The sequence below is a fragment of the Micropterus salmoides genome, unplaced genomic scaffold, assembly GCF_014851395.1.
Source record: "Micropterus salmoides isolate LMB-PRFRI ecotype aquatic unplaced genomic scaffold, ASM1485139v1 Ms_hic_scaffold_7, whole genome shotgun sequence".
Taxonomy (NCBI): domain Eukaryota; kingdom Metazoa; phylum Chordata; class Actinopteri; order Centrarchiformes; family Centrarchidae; genus Micropterus; species Micropterus salmoides.
This window is the reverse complement of record NW_024044459.1, coordinates 23,165,166-23,189,285: the sequence shown is the minus strand read 5'-3', so window position 1 is coordinate 23,189,285 and position 24,120 is coordinate 23,165,166. Positions and strand designations below refer to the sequence as shown.

The window sequence follows — 24,120 nt, the reverse complement described above, 5'->3', positions numbered from 1 at the left end:
ACATGGTCGGCATGACACCAGGACGCCCCACAGATTGTGAAGGTGTCCACTATTTCAAAAGAAAAATTAAAGAAAAGTAAAAAAATGTAAACTTTATTTTGTGTAACTAATTTTTTTTCTTTCTTCTACGTTTCATCAGGTTGCATCCCCCTCACATTTCTCTTTGGACCGCTTGGGGGGTTCTGACCTGCAGGTTGGCGAACCACAACTATGAGGAACCATAAAGTTAGGAAAATTGTTGATTTAAGCAAGTAAATAAGTAACGTTTCTGGCTAATTAACCAAACTGAATCTTTTTTCTGTACATTGAAATAGAAACAAGAACACCATGTGGTGTCAACTTATTAAGCAGAATGGTCCTGTAAAGAACAGGAAAGACCCCATCCTCACCATGCCATTAAGCTATTACCCTCTGTGAGATTAAAGGCTGTAGGGCCATCTATTTCAATTATCTGGGCAAACAAGCTCACAACATTCATTCACATTAACTATGGTAATTGCCTAACAACAGGTGACAAGTAGAGCAGGAAATAAGATATTCCCCAGTCCTTCATTCGTTAGAGCCAATTACAGCACAGCTCGTTAATATTCTCCACCAATCAGGCCAATTACATGGGAACTTAATTGTATTCTGCAAGACTGTGATTGGTTGATTAATGGATTCACCGCTGTTTTGATTCAATAGTAGCCGGTTAGAGTGCTGACCATCTGGACGTACTGGGCCACATTGTTAACTGAAAGGATAATTAAAGAGGGATGGGAGGAAGGAGGGAGAGTTGAATATATTTATTTCTTTTGCAGCTGTCTTTCTTTTTATTATTCTACTTTTTTACATGAATACAGTGCAACCATGAACTTTATACTTATGTATCCTCCACCTGTTGGTGACCTCGCTCTGCATCTCTGTCATTGTTCCTGCGTTTATCTTATCTCTCTTTTCAGCACTGTATGCTGCCTAATAATGAGATGTCTTGTTTGCTTGTATTAAGCGATAATGAGGAAAAAGGGTACATTTCAGTCCTCCAACTGTTTACATATGTAAAGTAACCCCTTGTGTACTGTAACTCCAACAAGAACTTGCATTATGCATCTCATAAATGTGTTGGTTTTGTTTGAACATTGAACAAATGGTCCATTAACATAGCTGACTGCTGTCCAGCAGCACTCTCCACCACACAACAGATGGTCTATAATTCAGCACTCTGATATTGTTTGGATCACATTCAGTCTGCACACACACTATACCATCCACGCGTGTGCATTTACAGACACTCACTCAAACTCACTCACTCACACACACACACACACACTTTTCATACTTCACGGTTTAAATGTGTACAGTTGTGTCCACTAGCCAATGACTGATCTCTGTGAGATGCTGCCAAGTAGTTTTACAGTGACCACAGAATGTCATAGTTGGTATGAGTTGTCACCACAGAGACATATGGACTGTGTCTTTTGGTGCTGGCATGGTCTGACCAAACACAGCTTATTCAATGCCATGAATGGCATAATCAGTGGACTCAAAGGCTGTTTACACCATGTGGTGTGTATATATATATATATATATATATATATATATATATATATATATATATATATATATATATATATGTGTGTGTGTGTGTGTGTATGTATATACATACATACACATAGAACATATAACAACATTTTCTATCTTAAAGTCTTCCTTGTGGGTTTGCTAGTTTGTGTTGTCACAAAATTAGTTGATGAGTGCTATTATTGTGAAACCGCATGCATCACATTTATATACGCAGTGAATGAGTCTCCACACATTTCATATCACATTATTTGAATTAAGTAGATAATTAAGTAGATCATTATATTATTGCCACCAAAAATAATAACAATATGAAGAATGCTAATAAGCTAAATATTGATTGTTTTGAATCCTATTCAACTTAAAACACTTTAATTTATACAGTATACAAAGCAAGTTTTGTCCAGGTCTGCCCTGTCTACCTCTTGTTCTTGGGCAGGTGCAGCTCACTGATGCTATGATGCTTCTTCTTCTTCTTCTTCCTCAAGTACAGTGGCGGAGCTTGAGTGATTGGATTGATGAGCAAGGCGTCCAATAAGGACTGAGACACTGCCTTCTGAGGAGGCCCAGGACTGCTCTGATAAGTTGTTCTGACAAGGTGATGACATATATTGAGGAATAGCGGAGGCAGAAGATGGAAGGGAAATCATGATAGAACCAAGTTGTCAATTGTGAGAAGTTATAAATAAGGTAAAAAATAAAAAGGCACATTCTATTTACCTTGCCTGCACTGGACTAGGGTGCTCAGCGTTTTTGTTTTGTGTGGGCTGTCTGGGGGAACTGGGAGTGAGAGGAGGGGGCAGGGAGCTGCTCTGGGCAGGAAGTCCAGAGGACTTGACAGGAGCTCTCTCCTGTTTACAAATACACACACCCAAATGTATATACCCATACACCATACAGTAAGACAACAGAAAAAGACCAAAGTGATATAAAATGTCTCCACCGAAAATACTGAAAAAATAAAAACAAGATTGTTTTAGTAAGTGTGGCTGCTTGGCATTGTTGCTATAGGGAATGCAAGGTGAACTCATTTGTAGTAGCAACATTTTAGTAAAAAACACTGTACCTGACTGGTTTGGTAGAAAGTACATGATGACATGCTGACATATGAGATAGATGAGTATTGCCTTGGACTGGGAAACTGAAAGGACAGAGAAAGGACATGTAGACAGGACAGACATCACAGATTGGACAGATAGTTGAAGCAATTTAATAACCTGTCACTGAAAGTTTACTTCATGTTCATCAAGTATTGGACTTTCAGCACCTGTGTTGATGAGAAAGGTCAAACTGAGTTTAGGGACTCTGTAGTATTTGTGGTCATCACCATCATGACTGTCATCTGACTCTTTCTTTTCTGAGTCTGTGCTGTCCTCTAGTGGTGCTACCCAGGAATTGCTGGACCGAAGCAAAACAGTAAAGGAAATGATTATTTTGATTATAGTGTCAGCCTTTTTTGGACCTGTTTTTTTTTTTTTTGCATTTTAGGGTGATACTGTGAGCTTTCATAAAACATCTTAACCTTTCAGCTGAGAGCCGTTGAAAGCTTTATAACACAATAACTGTACTGTTTGAAGCAGCTGGTCTTTGGAAAGGGACAGGATCAGATGAAGCCTCTGGTGCTTCGTTTTGAACTAATGAGGAGTCACCACCATGTGCCAAGTATAGTCATTGAGAAGTTAATACACTATAAAAACAGGTAAACAAGAAGCTGGAGTGTAGGTATAAACAGGATGTTGTGTGGGATGTCGGCTAGAAAAAACACTTCACCATTTGGCCTTTGGGTATGAGATTATGTTATCTGGCTTTGGGGTTGAACCAGCGCAAGTTAAAGGTACCAGTATTGAAGCTGACAGATAGTTCATGTTACATAAATGGGTTGGGTGTATTTGGCAAAACATGAGAGAGAACTTGAATATGGCACTGGGATGGTGATTGTGTGATGGGCTGCTGTAGATGACACAATGTTCTCTTGATGTTAAAGTTTAAAAGAGTCTGCCAGATTTGGAAATGAGGACATAGTTGGGGATCGTAGCATCCTCCTCTGGCAATTGCTAAATGTCTGATGAGCCTGCCGTCTGTGGTTGTGGTTGGTGTGTGATCATGTGATCAGATGTGGGTCTGGCTTCTGCATCATTCAGTCCACTGAAAGCTGAGCTCGGAACCTTTACTTGGTCAGAGGATTGATGCGTTGGAGACCTGTCACTGGCACATAACAGATATGTTGAGCCTTTGATTCATTTTATATAAACAATTTAGATGGAAGAAGAAGTTTGTTATAGCGGAGGTGTAAAAATTATCAGTAAATGAACTTATGTGAAAGCAGAGTGTTAAACGTCAGCTTTTAACTTTGCACATGTTTGCAAACAACAGACTAGAAGTGGTCCGTTATTTCCTGTGATTAAATTAAAGGCTTTTATGTGAGTGTTGTTTTATTTAAAAGTGCTGTGTCATGGGACTGTTTAACATGAGTAGTAGGGGAGAAAGGAAGGACTGAGACAACAGAGACAGAGAGAAAAGGAAACAAGAAAAAACGTAATCACTTTATTAGCTGCAACATAGAATAATATCTTCTCAAACTCAAAACACAGAAGAGAAATTTCAGCCACTAGAAGTCCAGCTATTTTCAAAAGGCAACACTATTAAAATCTACAAAGAAGAAACCATTTTCAAAGTAAACATAGGGATGAAACAAATGTAAAGGCAGTGGAAAAATATTTTACATAGAAAGGGCCTCAAAATAATACCTTTGCATTACAAGCCATTTATAGCATACTTACAGTCACGTCTTACACCATCAAAGCTAAACAACCTGCTCTCTGAAAAGAGCCTTTCTTACTTGCCTTATTCCATACAAGTGTCTTACAGCACCAATCTGGACTGTTACATCCCAGCAGCATATAAGCTATTGGTTAATAGGTACTGTACATGCATGCGGGACAAGTTGAAATCTCTCCCCATTTTCCAGATGCCACCATATTTCAAGATAGTGTGTTTTAAATAGTTCCAATGCTAGCAGATACAACAGATGTAAACAAGCCCTTAAAGCTTTTAAACAGGTTTGAAGTGTCTTTCATAAGATATACGTTGTTATGCAACAGTCCAAATAATATGAAGGAACATTCTTAACTGTCTAATGCACTGGGTACACTCGTGCAGACACATGGCCAGATTTGCTCTTTTCAGTGATCTCAGAAATACTCCTCGCTCCAAATCACCCACCTTCCCCTTTAACCCCATCTACAGTCGTACAGAAAGCAACGACGGAGAAAAAACAGTGAAGTTATGTAGTGCATTTGTAAAGATTGCGACTAACAGTCCTTTTCTTTCTCATTAGCTGTATGCAGACTTCCAATAGGATGCCTATATAGGATTGTCTGTTTATAAATTTGAATTTCTGTGTATCATAATGTTGTTCAATGTTTCAGAATGAACATAGACTAGATGATTTCTAAAATGTGCAACTCTCAGCAGGCCACCTCAGCTGCTTGCCTTTTCTCATTACCAAAAAAACAGGGTCCTGTGTATTTGCTCTAAAACAGCCAGCACTGACACACTGTACATACAATAAACAGAATATAAAGAAGGTATTTGTACAGTATGTGCTGTAGTGAAGACTATGGGTATTTGTCTTCCTTCTGTGTTACTTTGGAAAATGATTCCACCAAATAAGCGCACATGGACTCACATATCAAATGTTTTCCTGCAGTTTTCTTTGGCTCAAAACTTCATCCTAACCATCCAGTTCAATGTTTATTAGTATGACGATACATCCTTTTTCATGAAATCACTACTTTGTACAGAGAAGAGAACATATAAATGCTTTAATCAAACTCAAATTCTTGCATCTGCAGTGTACAACTTGGAATCAGTGGAGTGGCCAAGCACATAAGCAACACTTAATTAAAAGTCTGAATGAGGCCAGCGCAGTGCAGGCACAAAAAGTAACAGTGAACACAGACACACACACTGATCAGTTCCTTTTCAGGCTCTCACTCCAGTATTCTTTGCTTTCCTTTATTTCCATCAGTCCACAAGACTATATCCCTTCAACAATAAAACTCAAACTGATGTAGTGTACACACACACACACACACACACACACACAAACAAACAGTTAGACAACCACATACACCAGACAAACACACACAGTCTACTGGACATTGAGGGTGCGAGCAGACACTCCGTGGTGCCAGTCTCTCAGCTCGTTGTACTTAGGGCCAATCACCAACCGAGTGGTGGTCTTGTTCACTCTGCCGTCACAGGGAGAGAGGAACAGAAGAGAAAACCACACCAACAAAAAAGAAGAGAAAAGAAGGATTTAGGAAAATTAGAGTAGTTGCCCTGCAATCTGCAATGAGAGCCATGCCACAAGGAGAGCTTAATTATATAGTAAGGGCTGCCACTAACAAGAAGCTGATGATGCACAGTGAACATTTTGATGAGGTGGAGATGCAGTTTTGCTGTCATCAGAAAGACAGAGAGAGATAGAGAAAGTAAACTGAAGGGAATATCTCTTGGACAGCCAACTCCAAAATGCAGCCCATGGATCAAGGCCAGTATGGACTAAAATGATGAATTAATTTTACCATGAAGCCACACAACAACACCCACAGACAGCGGGAGCGTCTGCATCTTACCACAAGTGAGCACGTGTCAACACAAGCCACAGAGACCAACAGACAGCCAATGGATCACATCACACTGAGGACAACAGCGCAACAGTCCAGCCATAATTGTCAACAACACAATCACAACATGCAGCACTGCAAGGCTGTCACATCCAAAACCAAATGCACGAACAACCATTACGGGCACACAAACCGTCACATAAACATCCACTCTTGATTGATGGAAACACTTCATCCATCAACTTTTAATTAAAACTGCTTTTTTGAATTTTTGGAGCTACTAAGAATGGACATTCTGTACAATGCACAGAGGTCTGGCTTTTGACTTAATGGCTCAAACGTGATCTTTTCTCTGCTGTCTAGACAGGAAGAGCCCACACAGCATCAATACAATTGCCAGAACTGTGCCACAGGGATGTGAAGTCTGACATTCTGTTAAATGTAGCCTTTATATGTTAGATGCACCCAGTTGAGTGGGTTGAATTAAAAAACTAAATTGGAAAGATGATACTTTGTGGAATATGTATTGTTACTCCACACAATGCACTTATACATTCAAACAACAACAACAAAAACAAACAAACCTGATGATGCAGAGTCTAGGGCTATTAAAACCACAACTAGCATTTCCATGCACTTACTTTGTCTTCTTGGCTCCATCAGCTTCCTCATCTGGAGCTAAAAGGGACATAATAGAAACAATAAGAAGTCCATTAAAGAAAATAATGTGGACTTTTAAAAAATTTAAACGGTGATTTACTGAGCTTGATTTAGAAATGAATGATATGGTACACAAGCATCATGGTTTTACTATGGTTTTACTATGTATCCCTATGTATGGAGGTTTCTCTGTGCTCTGGTGTGTTTAGTCAGTAGTTTAGGTGCACTAACAACAGTCTGCACCATGCCTATGCAAACATCGTCACCGTGCTCACTTCAGTCAGTAACGTACCATTCTCGGTGCCAGTGATCTGAGCCAGAATCCTGAATGATCTGGACTGGGTGGTGCCGGTGCGTGGGCGCCAGTCCTCTGTGTCCTCCATTATGCGCTGCCTGCTGGCATCAGCATGAGTGGGCACATGGTAAAAATTGATGTCTGTGTCCACAACGTGTTTCCTGGGAACTCTGGACAGGATGGATGACATCAGCAAATATACTTTAAATTTGAAATACTCCCTCTCATACAATTGATCAAAGTAATAGAGATGATGCAGTTTCCTTTCATGTGTTGTAACCTATTTAAGTGAAATGTAGAACTTTGAATTTTGCAGGATCCTATAAAACATTTTATATCATAGATGTACTACTGTAAAGAGGTTTTCACTCTGACGGGCAGAGCTAGCCCATCAGAGTGTGTTGTGAAACAAAGACATGTTTAGTCTTTATGGGAGGTTAATTTCAAATGAAGGATTTTAAATGAATACACAGTCCATGTATTTAACACACAATGATTCAGTTAGAAAAATGGCATTAAATATCAAATATGATGTTTACACTATAGGTTAGACGGCAAAGTGGAACAGTGTAAAAATAATCAAGTACAATTTGTGTTTATTAGACAAAAATAACACCACACTTTGTTAAATGCATTCTGTGTCTAGTTCTGATCCGATCTAATACCTTGGTGGTAGGGGTTTTCTTGGAAAAAAAAAAAAAGAACAGAAGAAATCAGAAAAAGAATAAATAAAAACAGAGAATAATAAAACAGCCATTAAGAAACAGTGGAATTATCTTGAAAGACTTACTTCAAAATACTTTGCGGCCCACTAAAGGGGCGGTAAAGCAGAAGAAGAGGAAGAGATACAAGTATGAAGAGTTAATTGATTAAATTCTAAAAATTTAAAAGACTTGTTACAAAGAAGACAGTACAGATGAAAGAAAGTAAAAAAACAAACAAACAATTATGGACCACGACTCAAAATGCAAGCAAAACACAACAATAAATCCATGGAGACAGTGATTGTAAATTCAAGTCAGTTCCATTTCTAACCACATGGTGGTGCTGCTGAATTGTCTGGATTTCTCTGTAAGTATATTCATTCCTAATTTGGACAGTTTGGAAAGTAAAAATATAGAGAATATAAAATAATTATTTTATTTAAATGGTGATAATAAAGATGAACTTTTGTTTTGATGAGTTTGCTTCATTATAATTCAACATGTGTGGTTTGTGTTTGAGTGAATGCATGAAGTGTGTGTCTCCACAGTCTTCCTTGGCAACAAGGTGCTGACAGACCAGTTACTAATTGACTGTCAATAAATCAACTCTACCGTGAAATACACAGTCATACACACAGAGGGGCATTGAAGACTTCAGACACTGCTGTCAGTAAATCACCTAGAAATACACACACCTAGCACATTGAATAGACTGATTTACGAGTGTCTCTCAACACATTCCTGTTACAGCAGCAGCTATGTGGGTGTGGGAGTGTTGACAGGTCTATGTGAGCTTGGTCACACTTACTGGAAGTGTCTCATGTGTGTGTGGATCAATATCAATATTTGTGATATAAAGTTAAAGAAAGAATATACTGTACTCTAAGCATATTTATTCATTTTAATTACATTTACCCAAAGCAACTTACAATTGCTATATACATCAGAGGTCGCACACCGCAAGTAGGAGTTAAGTATATGGCTCAGGGACACATTGGTGCCTCACAGTGGATTTGAACCCAGGTCTCTCACACTAAAGGCATGTGTCTTATCCACTGCACCATCACCACCCCAAATAGCTACATGCAAGCATGCTGCAGTTCTTGCATAATATTAACATAACATTAAGATAATTGAACTATACAACAGTACTATCAGGAATCATGTAAAGTAATAATCAAATGCATGCAGATGCCCTGATAAAGTAGACACACACAGGTGCAGAGTGAGGTGTGTAAAAAGGAAGGCAGGCAGTCAAATACTCATAACTTGACGTGCTTCAAAGACTAACTTTGTGACTGGAGGATGAGCTGAAGTCTGCAAAGCAGAAAAACAATGGTTGAAAGAAAAAGAGAAAAGACAGAACATTGACATATGGGCGGTCCAAATTCTTGCCATTTTACAGTAACAAAAGTGAAAGCTGTTAAAAATCCCCTCTGAAACGAACCACACGGCTCTTTTACAGCATGCAAGCAAGAAAGCAAGCAAGATGCACACACACTCATTCCTCACCTCAACAACAGAAAAACAAATGGATTAATGGATACTGGGAAAAGAACTACTGCTAATTTTACAGAAAAGGCAAAATGTAATTTTGGAGAGCCAATATACATTTCTTGAAAAGTGCCATTACTTAATTATGAACACCGTGATTGATGATAATCCATTTGCAACAGTACATCTGCTTCTGTATATTGATCATCACTGAGACTAAACCTGTATGTTAACCTCTACTGTGGATGACCAAATTAACAACTGTAGTTATTGAACAGTCTATCACAAATATTCTATTGTAGCATGACTACTATGTTTTAATAAATTTATGAGAATTAATACAAAATTATGAATTTTAATATTCAGAGAATATTCATTCATAAATCTCTCGTTTCGGGGCACCACCGGAGATCCAATTCGCCCAGAGTCTCCGGACCTCTGAGTATGGTTTTAATAATTCTACAATTATTCACTAGTGATCAGTTAGTTAATAATCGCTCAATTATCTTAAATCAATTAGTCAGTCAGTCTCATATCGAAGGGGTAAATTCTCGTGGTTACAGTGAAATTTATGAACTAATTAAGGTGAATATAAAAATGCGGTTAAAATATACATCCAAGAAATAAACAATGGCTAAACAATGAGAATGTGGGTTTCTATTGTGGGGAGGATTTGACTCATACGGCAGCTAATGAACGCAAGCTATGAGTTTTAAGAGTTAAAGATAATCTATTAACAACTATGGGACATCACTGATCCCAGCCGGGTGCTGGTCAACGGCCTCACACTGGCTGAGTTCCGTGCGTTCTCGGTTAGGACAGCTCAAAGCTGTCGGCCAGTCGCTTTCTCTGCCAGGGAATTGCTCCGGAGGTCCGTCTTTTGTCGGTTTACTGAAGAAACTCGCAGTGGGGGCCTTTCCAACCCTGGCTCGGGTCAGAGGTTTGGTCGTCCTTGTTACTGCTGGCGGGACCACGTGGAGGGTCCGACCTCAGTAGGATTAACGCGACGCATAAAGCTTAAAAAGAACTTGAATTAAACTTAATTTAACTATAATTAAACTAGTGTAACTTAAAAGACTGATAATTTTTAACAAAATAAAACGCAACTAAAGTTGCTGTTAAACGAGAGAAAGCCTAGGTTGCAGCACTTTGCGTGTGTGGCTTGAAAACGAACAAGCCTTTGCTGCGCCGGGTCGAAGTTGTTAGGGCGTTGTTCGGAGAGGTGGGCACACAGGGTGCATGCCGAAGCGCAGTTGGAGAGCCAGCAACAAAAAGAAGACGAGAAAAACGTCTTGGGTTACGTACCCTTGTTCCCCGAGAAGGGGAACTTGAACTGCATCGGTGACAACACTATGGGAACGCCTCTGGGCGTGGCAGGGCTGAAATCATGAATGAAACTACTCCAATCCTATTGGCGTTGCTAGAACGGTAGCGTGTGACGGCGTAACTGGAGGCGTATATAAGCACGCCGGCACACCGGACACATTAGCTCTTTGCTATGAAGCAAGGCACTCCAGGCGGAGCGAGGTGTGGCGGACTGACGCAGTGTCTTGCCCTTCTCGGGGAACAAGGGTTACATACATAACCCGAGACGTTCCCCTTCAAGGGAACTCGAACTGCGTCTGTGACGACACTATGGGAACGAGAATACCCACTATGCCATGCCGAAGCCTCCGCCTGCCCCCCAGCGTGCAGTAACCCGTAATAATAATAATAATAATCCTTATTTGTAGAGCACTTTTCAAAAACAAGTTACAAAGTGCTTTAACAAGTGTAAAGAATAATACAAAAAAAAAACAAGATAAGAGCATGAAAAATTCATATAAAATTATTAAAATACAATAAAATAAAAGGGATAAAATAAAGTCAAATAAGATCGGGAAAGGCTCTCCTATAAAAGTATGTTTTAAGAAGGGACTTAAAAGAGTTCACTGACTCAGCCGACCTGATTTCCTCAGGCAGGCTGTTCCAGAGCCTCGGGGCCCTGACAGCAAACGCTCTGTCCCCTTTAGTTTTCAGTCGAGACTCTGGAACAGACAACAGACCTCTGCCCGAGGATCTCAAGGTACGTGCTGGTGTGTATGGGACTAAAAGTTCAGAAATATAACAAGGTGAGAGGCCATGAAGAGCTTTAAAAGTGATCAATAGAATTTTAAAGTCAATTCTAAAACATACTGGGAGCCAGTGTAATGAAGCTAAAATAGGAGTAATGTGGTCATATTTCTTTGTTCTGGTTAAAAGCCTGGCAGCTGAGTTCTGGACAGTCTGGAGTCGATCAATAGATTTTTGGGTTAAACAGGTGAAAAGGCTGTTGCAATAATCCAGGCGTGATTTAATGAAGGCGTGTAAAATGGTCTCGGTGTCCTTAAAAGTTAACATAGATCGAATTTTTGCTATATTTCTGTCCGATGGCCTGGCGGTGGCTTTACATTTTTCAGAGAGACACATGAGACAGAGGTAAAATGCAAGCACAAACGTGGCATTTATTGTCTTCCAAGCCAACAAGAGGAGACACCGACACCAACAAGCAACAAAACAACTTGCACTGGAAGTAACTTGCTGCCTTTTATACACTCCCTCCTGCAGGTAATTAAGTGGGTAAAACTACTCAGGTGGGACCACCATCATTTAGAATACTAAATAATTTACCCAAAAACCCAACACCACAGAAAAATAGAGCCCAAAGAATGAATATTTACATAAATACAAATTTCTATCAGTAAATCAATAAAGCATACTCAAAATAATCACATAAGTCAGTATTATTGATGGCTTTACTCCCCCCTTCTCAGCTTCATGGTTTGCTCCTGCAGCTCTTAAGCAGGTACTTGGGCCTACAACACTCCTTTGCCTCCGCCCCCTGCTGAAGAGACAACCAGGAAGAGGTGAGTACTTACATTGTTCATCTTCTTGTTTAAACTAATCTAACAACTAACTGAAATCGAGTCAATACTATATTGTGAACCTTGACTATCCCTGATTGAGGTTTCTTTCCACACAGGCAGGATGGCCAGACCCCCCCCTGTGGAACCACTCACAAAGACAGCTATCAAATGATTCACAAATTAAATAAACAATCAAAACAACAATGTGTATGGCTCCTGCTTTATCAGTTATCCCCACCTTAATACATACTTGACTATTTCAGGTAATGGAACCCCTGGTCTCCATTACAATTTCTAAGTTGATAAAAACATGATTGAACAAGCTTTATGGTGTGCCATCTGCTGAGACCCGATGACCAGGATTTCTGTTTTGTCTGAGTTCAGCTGGAGGAAATTATTTGACATCCATTTTTTAACTTCACAAAGGCAGTTGTTAAGTGAACTCAGCATTACAGGGTCTGTGGATCTGACGGGCAAGTATATTTGTGTGTCATCAGCATAAATATGAAAAGAAATACCATGTTTATGGATAATATGTCCAAGGGGAAGCAGATACAAGGAAAACAAAATGGGTCCTAAGACCGACCCCTGAGGCACACCATATTTAACTGGACAGAATGAGGAGACATAGTTGTTTACAGACACGCAAAACTTCCTATTTGACAGGTAGGATGAAAACCATTCTAGGGCAGTACCAGAGATCCCCACCCAGTGCCTCAGTCTGTCTAACATGATGTTGTGATCAATGGTGTCAAAAGCAGCGCTAAGGTCCAGGAGTACAAGGACTGAGCACATACCTTCATCAGCAGACATTAAAAGGTCATTGGTGACTTTAAGCGAGGCAGTCTCAGTGCTGTGGTACTTCCTAAAACCAGACTGAAACTTTTCAAATAATTTGTTATTTTCCAGTACAGTGAGCAGCTGTTTGGACACAATTCTTTCTAGAATCTTTGCAATAAAAGGCAGTTTTGAAATTGGTCTAAAATTATGTGGGAGGGAGGGATCTAAACCAGGTTTCTTTAAAAGTGGGTTCACGCAAGCCGTTTTAAAATAATCAGGGACACAACCAGTAGATAGGGAGCTGTTGAAAACAGAGATCAAATGGGGCCCAACAGAATCTATTACTTTCAGTAAAACTTTTGTAGGTATTACATCAAGTGGGCTGGAGGACACTCTCATTTGTGATACTGTTTTTAAAAGCTCAGACAAGTCGATGGGATAAAACTGGTTCAAACTCTCTTGTTGCTGGTGGGGAACCTCTGAGTAAGAGGCCGTGGGGGTAATAGAGGCTCTGATTGACACCACCTTATTGGTAAAATAAGATAAAAACAATTCACAGTCATCATTACTTCCAGCTGAGGCACAAGGAGGGGTTGGGTTTATGAGCTGATCCACAGTCTTAAACAGAAACCTGGGATTGTGTTTATGTGTAGTAATGAGTTCAGAAAAATAGTGTGTTCTCGCATCCTTAACCATGTTATTGTAGTTAATTAATAAATCCTTCAGACTGAGGTAATGGACTTGGAGACTGGATTTTTTGCATTTGCGCTCTGCTTTCCTGCATTCCCTTTTGAGGCTGCGAATGCTGTCATTTATCCAGGGTTGCTTACTAGCTTTAGATGTAGGCCTAACCTTTAGAGGAGCAGTAATATTTAGTGACGACAAGCAGATATGATTGAAGTGATCGACCAGATTGTTGGTGTTGGAATCAGACAGGTGTTGGCTTTGGCTCTGAAAGAATGTGCAAAACTTTGAAACACTTTGTTCATTAAAGATGCGAGAACACACGGAGCTTGGTGAGGCGGCATGAGTAACAGGCGAATCACAGCTAAAAACAATACATCTGTGGTCAGATATGGTCATGTCCACCAATTCCACAGAGGAAATGCTGACACCCAGGGTAAAAACCAAGTCCAGTGTATGACCACGGTTATGTGTTTGCCCTTTGACATGTTGTTTGAAGTTAAAAGAAGTGGCCATATTTAAAAAGTTACATTGTTGGGGTCATCAACATGAATATTAAAATCGCCACAAAGAACAATTCTGTCATAATTTAAAACCAGAGTAGATAAAAATTCAGGAAGTTCTGATAAAAATCCTCCAGGCGGTTTTGGGGGGCGATAAATTATAACAAATATGATAGGTTGCAGCCCTCCAACTTTAAGAGTGAGAACTTCAAAGGAGTTAAATTCATCACAGCGTACTTGATGACATTTAAAATTTTTCCTATACACGCTCACTAGCCCACCACCATGACCACTGACCCTCGGTTGACTAAAACAATCATATTGAGGCGGACACAGTTCAGCTAGCTGGCTATAGTCATTCATCTGCAACCAGGATTCAGTTAAAAACATAAAATCTAGATTTGCAGACAAGATAAAATCATTTAAGATAAAAGTCTTACTTGAAAGTGATCTCACATTGAAGAGAGCCATTTTAAATGAGTTTGTTCTGGGTGCTGGAGTTGGTGCAGTTGTCCTAATCCTTAAGAGATTACTAATATTTCTGTGTGGGATGTGCACATTTCGGTTTACTGGTCAATGCGTGATGATGACAGGAATAGAAGTCTTTGGAACAGTGCTGGGAGCAGACGGCTTTACATGCCAGCAGGTGGAGAGATCTGTTCAGTGAGCGGTGGTGCGTCCAGGTGTGCTGCATGAATGATTAGTCATTCACGTAAATCATGTGTGGACCGCACCACATGCTGTATGTGCGCAGCTAACATTTCTGAGCCCCGTTTGTTTGGGTGAAGTCCGTCTGTCTTAAAAAGAGACATTCTTTGCCAGAAAATATTAAAATTATCCACATAACACACACGATGAGCCCTGCAGGCGGACTAGAGCCAGTCGTGGAGGCCAAGGAGTCTACTGAAGCGGCCAGCACCGCGACCAACTGTGGGAATGGGACCAGAGATAAAAACGGACTTTCCACACTGCTTTAAAAAGTTAAAAAGACGGTTAAAATCTGATTTTGTCAGCTCAGACTGCCGAAGAGCTGTGTCATTTGTTCCGACATAGACTATCACTCTGATGGAGGACGGGAGCGACGGCATCAGGTCCTGGAGTTTTTTTAAAATGTCAGCTGTGGTGGCACCGGGGAAGCATTGAGTGGTAGCGTTAAAGAAACGGAGGTTTCTGGTTATGGAGTCACCAATTATTAGTGTGGTTGGGGAGAAAAGGGGACGAGGAGATGCCGGTTGTGTGGTTCCAGAGCAGGACTGAGCATAATCTGCTTCAACACTGCGTGCGGACTGAGGATGGAGTGTGTGAGCTGCCGAGTGTTGTGTTGGAGTAGCAGTAACAGACCTGAGAGAAGGGCTACCCGACGGTGCAGGGTAGAGACGGCCTCCGGAGCGTCTGAGCACAGCCTCCTTCAGGATCCTACGTCAGGAAGCAGAGGTTTTTGACCGGGATGACGGCCGCCGATCAGACCAAGTTGACTGATGCTTTGGAGTCGAGCAGGATGAAAGCCTGGGAAGGCTAGAGGGGTCCCAAAACACGGTGTCCTGGATGTTAGCGGTTGCGCTAAGAGAAACAATCTGTTTGGCTTGTACTGAAGCCACATCCATAAAGCCAGTCAGCAGGGAATCTTTCTCTTTGAGTTCCTCTGAAAGTCGTCGGATGTCTTCCATAAGGTCAGCAATCTTCTTGTTCGCTTTCTTAAGGAGTGTGCAGTCCTCATGGGGCAGAGTTATTTCGGCTAGCATAGTCACCGGAGCTTTGTTGCGATCAGTAGTGTTGATCGCGTTTTTATGGTCATCTAGCTTAAAATCCATGTCGGATGGCTAAAATCCTTAACCCACGTAAAACTTAAGTTAAAAACTTAAGTTAAATAAAAAGGATATAAAAAATGTAACGAAAAAGAGTGGATTAAAACTGGATAAGAGTTAGGTTTAAGACGGAGCTTCCGACAGGTGGCTACAGACGCCAACGCATGCGCAGAGTGCAGATAGGCACGACTAAGAGGAGAGAGCGCACGGGTGCCGTTTGCAGAAGGAAGGTCCAGACTGTAAAACCAGATAAAGGTGTGAGGAGTGGCCCAGCCAGCTGCCTCACACAAATCCTGGAGCGAAGCCCCTACAAGGAGGGCCCTAGAGGCCGCCATGCCTCGAGTAGAGTGTGGCCTCATGGCCATAGGTGAAGGCAACCCGCGCACCTGAAAGGCCAAGGAATAGTCTGAACAATCCAGTTGCTGGTAGTGTGTTTAGAAGCGGGGAGCCCAGCCTTGGGGGACCCAAAACACACCAGCAACTGGTCTGCTTTCCTCCACCGGGAAGACCTCAGAGCGTAAATACTAAGCGCACTGACAGGGCAGAGCAGATGAAGTCTCCCGTCCTCCACCGTCACATGAGGTGGGGGATGAAACGTCTGCAGCACTTTGGACCCTGCTAAACTAGACGTAACCTTAGGGACATAACCCGGACAAGGGTGCAGGAAGGCTCTGACCCTCCGGCATCGGGGAGAAACCGAAAGTGCCTGGAGATCCCCCACCCTCCTCAGAGAGGTGATAGCGAGGAGAAAGGCCATCTTAAGGGTCAGGTGCTTGGCCTCAGCCGACTCCAGGTGTTCGAAGGGGGCCTCAGCCAGTGCTTCGAGAACCCCTGCCAGGTCCCAAGTGGGAACCCTGGAACGAATCAGTAGCGTCTCGACCGCTTCTGCTGTCAGGCCCGCCTCCACAAACTGCGCCCCCTCAGGGGCCAGACCCACAGCTGCCACAGGGCTTCTTCGCGTTGAGCCGCAGCCCCAAACGCTGAAGGTGGGCGAGGACGCCATCTTGATGCCGAACCGCTAACTCTCGAGACTGGGCCAGAATGAGCCAGTCGTCGATGTAGTTCAATATGCGGATGCCCTGGAGCCTCATCGGGGCCAGAGCTGCATCCATACACTTGGTGAACGTGCGAGGGGAGAGTGCTAGGCCGAACGTAAGAACCCGATACTGGTACGCTGCGGCCCCCGAAGGCGAACCTCAGGAACTTCCTGTGAGAGGGACGGATGGAGATGTCGCAGATCTATCGTGACAAACCAATCCTCGGATTGGATGTGACTGACGATGGCGGGGATGGTAAGCATCTTGAACCTGAATCTCCTCAGAGATCTAAAATCGGACGCAACCCTCCGTCCTTCTTGGGAACTATGAAGTACCGGCTGTAGAACCTGGACTCCTTGACTGGTGGGGAAATAAGTTCTATGGCCCCTTTCTCCAGCAGAGAGTGAACTTCTTGTCCCAACACAACAGGGAGGCGGGGGGGGTGGTAGTGGGCCCCCCTACTCGAAACCTCAGGACCTCTTTCCCCAGGCCCACCGAGACTGAATGATGGTCCTCAGACCCCTCGTCTCAGGGGGCTGTGGACGAGAGCGCTGCCTTGCGTCCCAGGTTGGTTGAGGGGGATCACGGGGAGCGACGCTTGGCATTAGATTATGGACAGGTAAATACATTAAACGGCATTTCAGGGGGGCAGTTTAGGGTTTCCTGCCTTTTCTTAAGAAAAGTTTCAATAGGCTGTTCAGGAGAAAGCTAATCTCTGTTTAGTGTTTCTTTGTCATTTTAACAGTCAGGCACCGAGGCTTATCACGACTGCTGCCAAAGGAGGCCAGTTTTACGATCAGACTGCCCAGAAACAGCAGTTAGGGAGAGCGAACCTTTCACCTCTTCCTTTGGGGTCTCTTCAGCCATCTGTTGACTTGATATCTCATCCCCTCCTTTTCTTTCTCCCAGGGAGAGAGAAAAAATTTGGAGTAGTCCAAATTTATTTGATATAAAATGCACACATCCACACTATTGGTACACTACACTATGCTATTAAATGTCATCTATGAGACTTGGGGATGGCTATGTACCCAACAGCTTGTGTGTCTGTGCGTGTGTGCACGGCTGTAAAGTTATATTGTGCAAATTGACAGGTGTCTGCTGAGCCTCACAGAAACAAAAAACACTGATCCTTTCGTCAGTGTGTTGCTGGGAGAAAGGGGAACAGAGAGAGTATAAACATCAAGTGAATTGAGAGATTATGAGTCACAAAAGGAGCATATTCCGTCCATTTGGTATCTGGAGTGCAATAAATCAAAAACATCCATGGGTACCCCCTTGTTTTGAAATGAATCACTAAAAGAAGGAATGAACAAGTGAATGAAGAAATAGCTTGATGATGTGACACAGTGTATGTGTACATCTACGTGGATTCAAGGCTGAAACCTTTAATGACTGACTGATTTGCTACAAGAGCAGAGAGAATGCCACACAGTTCGAGTTACCAAAGCAGGCTATATATACACAGCTTAGTCATAGCATCATAGCACAGTTATACTACTCACTATGCCTCTGGAGAAAGAAGAGTTGGGGTTGAGACATAAAATGGGAGGGGGGAGGGGACATCTTTGCCACACCTGTTCTCAATCAAGAAATCACTTAAATAGGACCTGCCTGACAAAGTGAAGTAGACCAAAAGATCCTCAAAAGCTAGACATCATGCTGCGATACAAAGAAATTCAGCTAATGAGAAACAGAGTAATTGAGATTTATCAGTCTGCAAAAGGTTATAAAGTCATTTCTAAAGCTTTGGGACTTCAGCAAACCACAGTGAGAGCCATCATCCACAAATTATGAAAACATGGAACAGTGGTAAACCTTCCCAGGAGTGGCCGGCCGACCAAAATTACCCCAAGAGTGCAGCGACAACTCATCCAAGAGGTCACAAAAAAACCCCACAACAATATCCAAAGAACTGCAGACTTCACTTGCCTCAGTTAAGGTCAGTGTTCATGACTCCACCATAAGAAAGAGACTGGGCAAAAATGGCCTGCATGGCAGAGTTCCAAGATGAAAACCACTGCTGAGCAAAAAGAACGTAAAGTCTCGTCTCAGTTTTGCCAGAAAACATCTTGATGATCCCCAAGACTTTTGGGAAAATACTCTGTGGACTGACAAAAGTTGAACTTTTTGGAAGGTCCCATTACATCTTGCGCAAAAGTAACAAAGCATTTCAGAAAAGGAACATCATAACAAAAGTAAAATATGGTGGTGGTAGTGTGATGGTTTGGTTTTGCTGATTAAGTACCTGAAAGACTTGCTGTGGTAAATGGAACCATGAATTCTGCTGTCTACCATAAAATCCTGAAGGAGAATGTCCGGCCATCTGTTTGTGACCTCAAGCTGAAGCGCACTTGGGTTCTGCAGCAGGACAATGATCCAAAACACACCAGCAAGTCCACATCTAAATGGCTTAAGAAAAACAAAATGAAGACTTTGGAGTGGCCTAGTCAAAGTCCTGACCTGAATCCGATCAAGATGTTGTGGCATGACCTTAAAAAAGCAGTTAAAGCCCAAATCCTCCAATGTGGCTGAATTCTGCAAAGATGAAATTTCCCGAAAAATACTCATTGCCAGTTATCGCAAATGCTTGATTGCAATTTTTGCTGCTAAGGGTGGCCCAATCAGTTATTAGGTTTAGGGTGCAATCACTTTTTCACACAGAGCAAATTAAGAAATCAGGAAGGGACAAATACTTTTTCACACCACTGTATATGATGTTTATGGATTAATATTACTGATGCATTAATGCAGATGTGGCATTATATTGCTGTAGATGTTAAGGCTGAGCTAAGTCTATAATTATATACTGTTGGGTAGGTTAATCTACAGCAGTATACAATTTATTGATCTTAGGAAGTAGGAGAATTTTCTCAACCCGTAAAGGTTATGTTTTAATATGTTCCATTATTTTAAAGGAACATCAAAAGCTCATTTAAAGTCCATCAATTCTCCAGTTTTCCATCACAAGACCCCGGCTATTAAATGTCTTTCTGTACAGAATCCCCCTTCTCAAGTTCCTACAGTAAACATTATGGTACATTAACTAACTTTGGTTTCTTTACATATCAGTGTTTCTAGACTGGTAGTTTAAGTTCTGTAACACGACAAAGTACACAAATGACTTACAGAATGTTTGTCTAGTGACACAAAACACACAAAAAAACGTGCACGTTGTTTCTGGTTTGGTTGAGAAATGTTTTAACACTAACAAACGGTAGCATTATAATCAGGCTTGTCTTGACTCAGACCATGGATCTCAATACTGTGTGCAGTGGAGAATAGTATTTTGCTGTGTTTTGTTTCTCCTCTAAACAAAACACCGACAGACATGTGAATCTGATTTGATGAAGTGGAAGAACTTTGAAAATTGGTTCCAAGATTTCAAGATTCTTGGAACTTGGGAGTCTGATGAGCCTGATCAGCAGGCTGCATGGGATAAACACACTTTAGGCTTGGAAAAACAGCAACTTTGTAAATCATGAAAGAAATATGTTTTTTTGTAAACTATATACGTGATTAGCTTAAGAGAAACTAAGTTCAGTACTTCAGAAGTTTACACTGAGTTCATTTCAGTCTTCATTGCCTGTTTTTCTCTAAAGCAAACAAACACCATTTACCAAATGCTGTTGGCTGCTGCACATATTTGTTTTTCCAAATGCTTTTATGTATTTCTATTATTGTACAAGTCTGTGAGGGAAAATAAGCCACAGAAATAAGCCAAAAAAAAGAGCCAGAGACAGTAACAGATATACCCAAAAGAAGCACTGAAAAAAAATTATATAGTAGACATTTGACAGATCAAGGAGCATCTTATCTCCCATTTGACAGCTTGAACAGAACCAAGACGGAGACTAGATCATTTGTTTGATTGGCTGGAGAGAACGCCACTCACCCATTAAACTGCAAGGGCAAGGCTCCGCCCTGACTCTCCAATAGGCCCCGCCTCTGCCCCATGGCCACCTCACATGCGTTCTCATTGGAGTAGAGGTTGATTGGTGTGTTATACACTGATGGCTGGGGTGGAACGAGGACAGGAGGGGAGGAGGAGGAAGAAGAGGATGGGTAAGAAACAGGAGGTGGAGGGGGAAGCGGACTGGTGTGGGAGGAGGCAGGTGTGAAGGCAGAGGATGGTGATGGGATGAAGGGAGCAAAGGGGGACTGTGGCGCCGGGTATTCGCTTTCTGTTCCGCAACCCCTGTAAGGTCTAGGGGTCTTATTGTAGGGTATGGTGGAGTGAGGGTGGGAATGGGGTGAGGGAGGCAGATGGGTGAGGGCCACTGGTTTTATGATGTCTGATCTGTTGTCCTACCGACATGAGAGAAAAGCATGCAAATACAAACACAATCACAACACACTATACTGATGCCTCTCAGGTTATGATTTATGGATTTGTGTTTGTCCCCTAAGCTATAAACTGTACAAAGCCTATGGTATTTCTATATAATAAAGTTTCTGGTAATAGGGAAGCATCAGTATACTTAACTCAAGTCATTTACAATTAAAAATAAATGTAACAACATTAGAAAAAATAAATAACAAATCAAGACAAAGGTGGTTTTCATGGAGCAAAGTTGTGAGTATGGCATCGTTTCAGAGGGGTGCGGTACTAAAGAAAAGTATTCAAATCACTTGAAACATGGTACCCCAGGTGAATTCCCTTTTTTCTTTCAATGCAGTCATAATGGATTAGCCATTAATTCAATAACTTTTCATATTATGAGTCTTCTTCCTGTTACATAGTAACTCCACAGTTGGTCAATTACAAAGGGATTCGATTCTTTTAAATGAACAAAATTATCTACATGGCAAAATAATTCTGTATTCATGGCCAAATAGAAATAAAATCACATTTTAGAATAATGAAAAAGGTTGAAACTAAAAATACAATATCTTAAAATGTATCACCTGGTGTGCCTTGTCTAAACCGTATTACTGTGTATTATACTGTGCACTCAAGTGTCTATACATTTCTGTTATTTCAGTGACATGTTGGGCTACAGTACCTTTGGTGCCACAGGAGGAGGTTTAGGAACACTGGAGGCCCTGGAAGAAAGGAAAAAGAAAGTGTGTTATGATTCCACTACCACAATTATTTTTCATTTCAATGTCTGTTTATGATATCTGAAAATTAGATTTCAGTGACTGTTAGCCAACGCCATGTGGGTAAAATAGCACAAGCTATTCAAACGCTGATATTTATAGAGCCATTTGTCACTGCTAAGGCCATACTCTAAAAGGTTCAGCTATGACTGAGAGAAACTGTGGTTATGGTGAATTATGACTGAACCTGAGCTCTCAGCATAGAAAGCAACATGATTACTGTCATCAGCTATGACAGAATCAAAAAGATTCTCACTGTGCCTGCGTGTCAGACTATGAAATTTAAGTTGCTAGGGCTGAAAACTGTGGTCTCAATGTGTGCTTTTGAAGGCAGCTGTTACTATGTGACTATAAAGGCTTTTATCAATCTGATACACTTGGTGTTTGATACTCTTGATGCCACATTGAGCCATGAGCTCCCCTAAAGGTCAGCTGAGGAACACGTCCGTAACTATCCACACTGTTAAATTTACTCAGGAGTCGAGATCAAGGTTCACTTTTGTACACTTAAGATAAGTCATGTTAACTGTTGTCATTCAGTGCATCACAACTTCCTGACCATGATATGAAGGGGAAAATACGAGTTAATGTAAATTAAAGGTTAAGTAAACTGTGCAGTAATTGGAGACGTGTGAATGTCACCCGCCCCGCGTTCCTTTCAGAACAGCCTTTCTAGAAACTTCCTGAGGGAGGTTCATGTCCTTCACCTCTGTAAATTGAACTGACGACAGTCTTGTAGTGACCAGAAACATCAGTCTACAGATACAGCTACCCCTACGCTTGGCCTTTCCCTACTGCCTCTTGCTCCTCAGTGTGTTTGGTTGGCCAAGAGAGTCCCGATATTGACATTGTGATATTGTTCCTTTGACATCACATGTAAGGATCTGAACTGATATCAACACTAGAAGCAAAAAGTGCATTATAACTCTACAACTCCCCTGACACACCACAGGAACAGTTCAGGTAAACAGTTTAACTCCTATTTTTAGCAGTCACATGACAACTACAGCCGAACCTGCAGATTTCTAATAAAATTATCTGAAAGAAGGTGCAAGGTTGATGTATTTCTTATTTTCAACCAAGAGGGCATGCAAAGTTTAAAGAACACTGGGACGAGAGTATGAACAGGTCTGGCTAAATATCTGTAAGGGGCTTTTTAGCCCTGAAGGGAGCCTCTCAAGCTTTGTAATGTCCCCAACAAGCTTTACTGAAAAAATACTCATATATGACATATAGATGGTTAAATAACCCTAATTATGGCTATGGTTTGACAGTTGTCGTAAAGAATTTGGGATTTGTATGTATATGCTGCTTTCACTGAAGCCCTGCCTCTGAGGCTCAACCAAAAGCAACAGAAATGACTGAGCAAATGCTAAAGTGTTAAAGACATTCCTGATATCACTTGAGACAGTGCACCTCAGCTGTTCTTTGTCTCAAGCTACATCCACACAATGTACCTTTTCACTTTAAAACACAGACCTTTCGCTACGTTTGCACCTGCCATCCAGACTAAAATGGCGAATCCGTAGACCGGATAAGTTTGAAAAAGCTGCTGACCCTGTTTTTTTTTAAAACTTCGGGGTACTTTAAAAAACGATCACGCAGACACTCACATTTGGCTTCCTGATTTTCCCTGGAACACAATATTGTCATTAGTCTAATAAGTACCACATCAGCGCAACACTAAAGTATTCATTGACATCAAACCTGATCTGAGAACAGCAATGATCTCACTTGCGCAACCAATGGCATCTGTGAGGCACATAGAGTGGGAAGGAGGACACCAGGGTATTAAGTCAAAATACGTCACCATCATTCCTGAGTGCTGTAGCCTCGATTACGCTGCAGCTATAACTGGAAACACCAACATGGAGATGTGTTGGGCGTCATATGGTAAGACTGAGAAAAATAAAGACGCCTGCGAAAAAACCTTTTCTCTGGAGATTTGCATAGTCAAAGGTAATTTTAGGCTCCTAAAT

General features: G+C 41.5%; 1 protein-coding gene across 5 annotated transcripts in view; it reads right to left on the bottom strand.

Annotated features, from left to right (window-relative positions):
* pdlim5a (PDZ and LIM domain 5a) overlaps window positions 1-24,120 on the bottom strand; it is a 71,682-nt gene that overhangs the window by 13,241 nt on the left and 34,321 nt on the right. Inside the window, exons 4-9 of one of the 5 annotated variants that reach the window (XM_038704165.1) lie at window positions 22,045-22,084; window positions 9,142-9,167; window positions 7,937-7,957; window positions 7,812-7,829; window positions 7,144-7,316; window positions 6,833-6,869 (exon numbers count right to left, since the gene is read on the bottom strand). In XM_038704165.1, the coding sequence (XP_038560093.1) occupies window positions 6,833-6,869; window positions 7,144-7,316; window positions 7,812-7,829; window positions 7,937-7,957; window positions 9,142-9,167; window positions 22,045-22,084 (315 nt within the window). Of the gene's footprint in view, window positions 1-6,832; window positions 6,870-7,143; window positions 7,317-7,811; window positions 7,830-7,936; window positions 7,958-9,141; window positions 9,168-20,933; window positions 21,347-22,044; window positions 22,085-24,120 lie in introns of all 5 variants that reach the window. The other 4 variants (XM_038704166.1, XM_038704163.1, XM_038704164.1 and 1 more) reach the window with 4 other exon arrangements.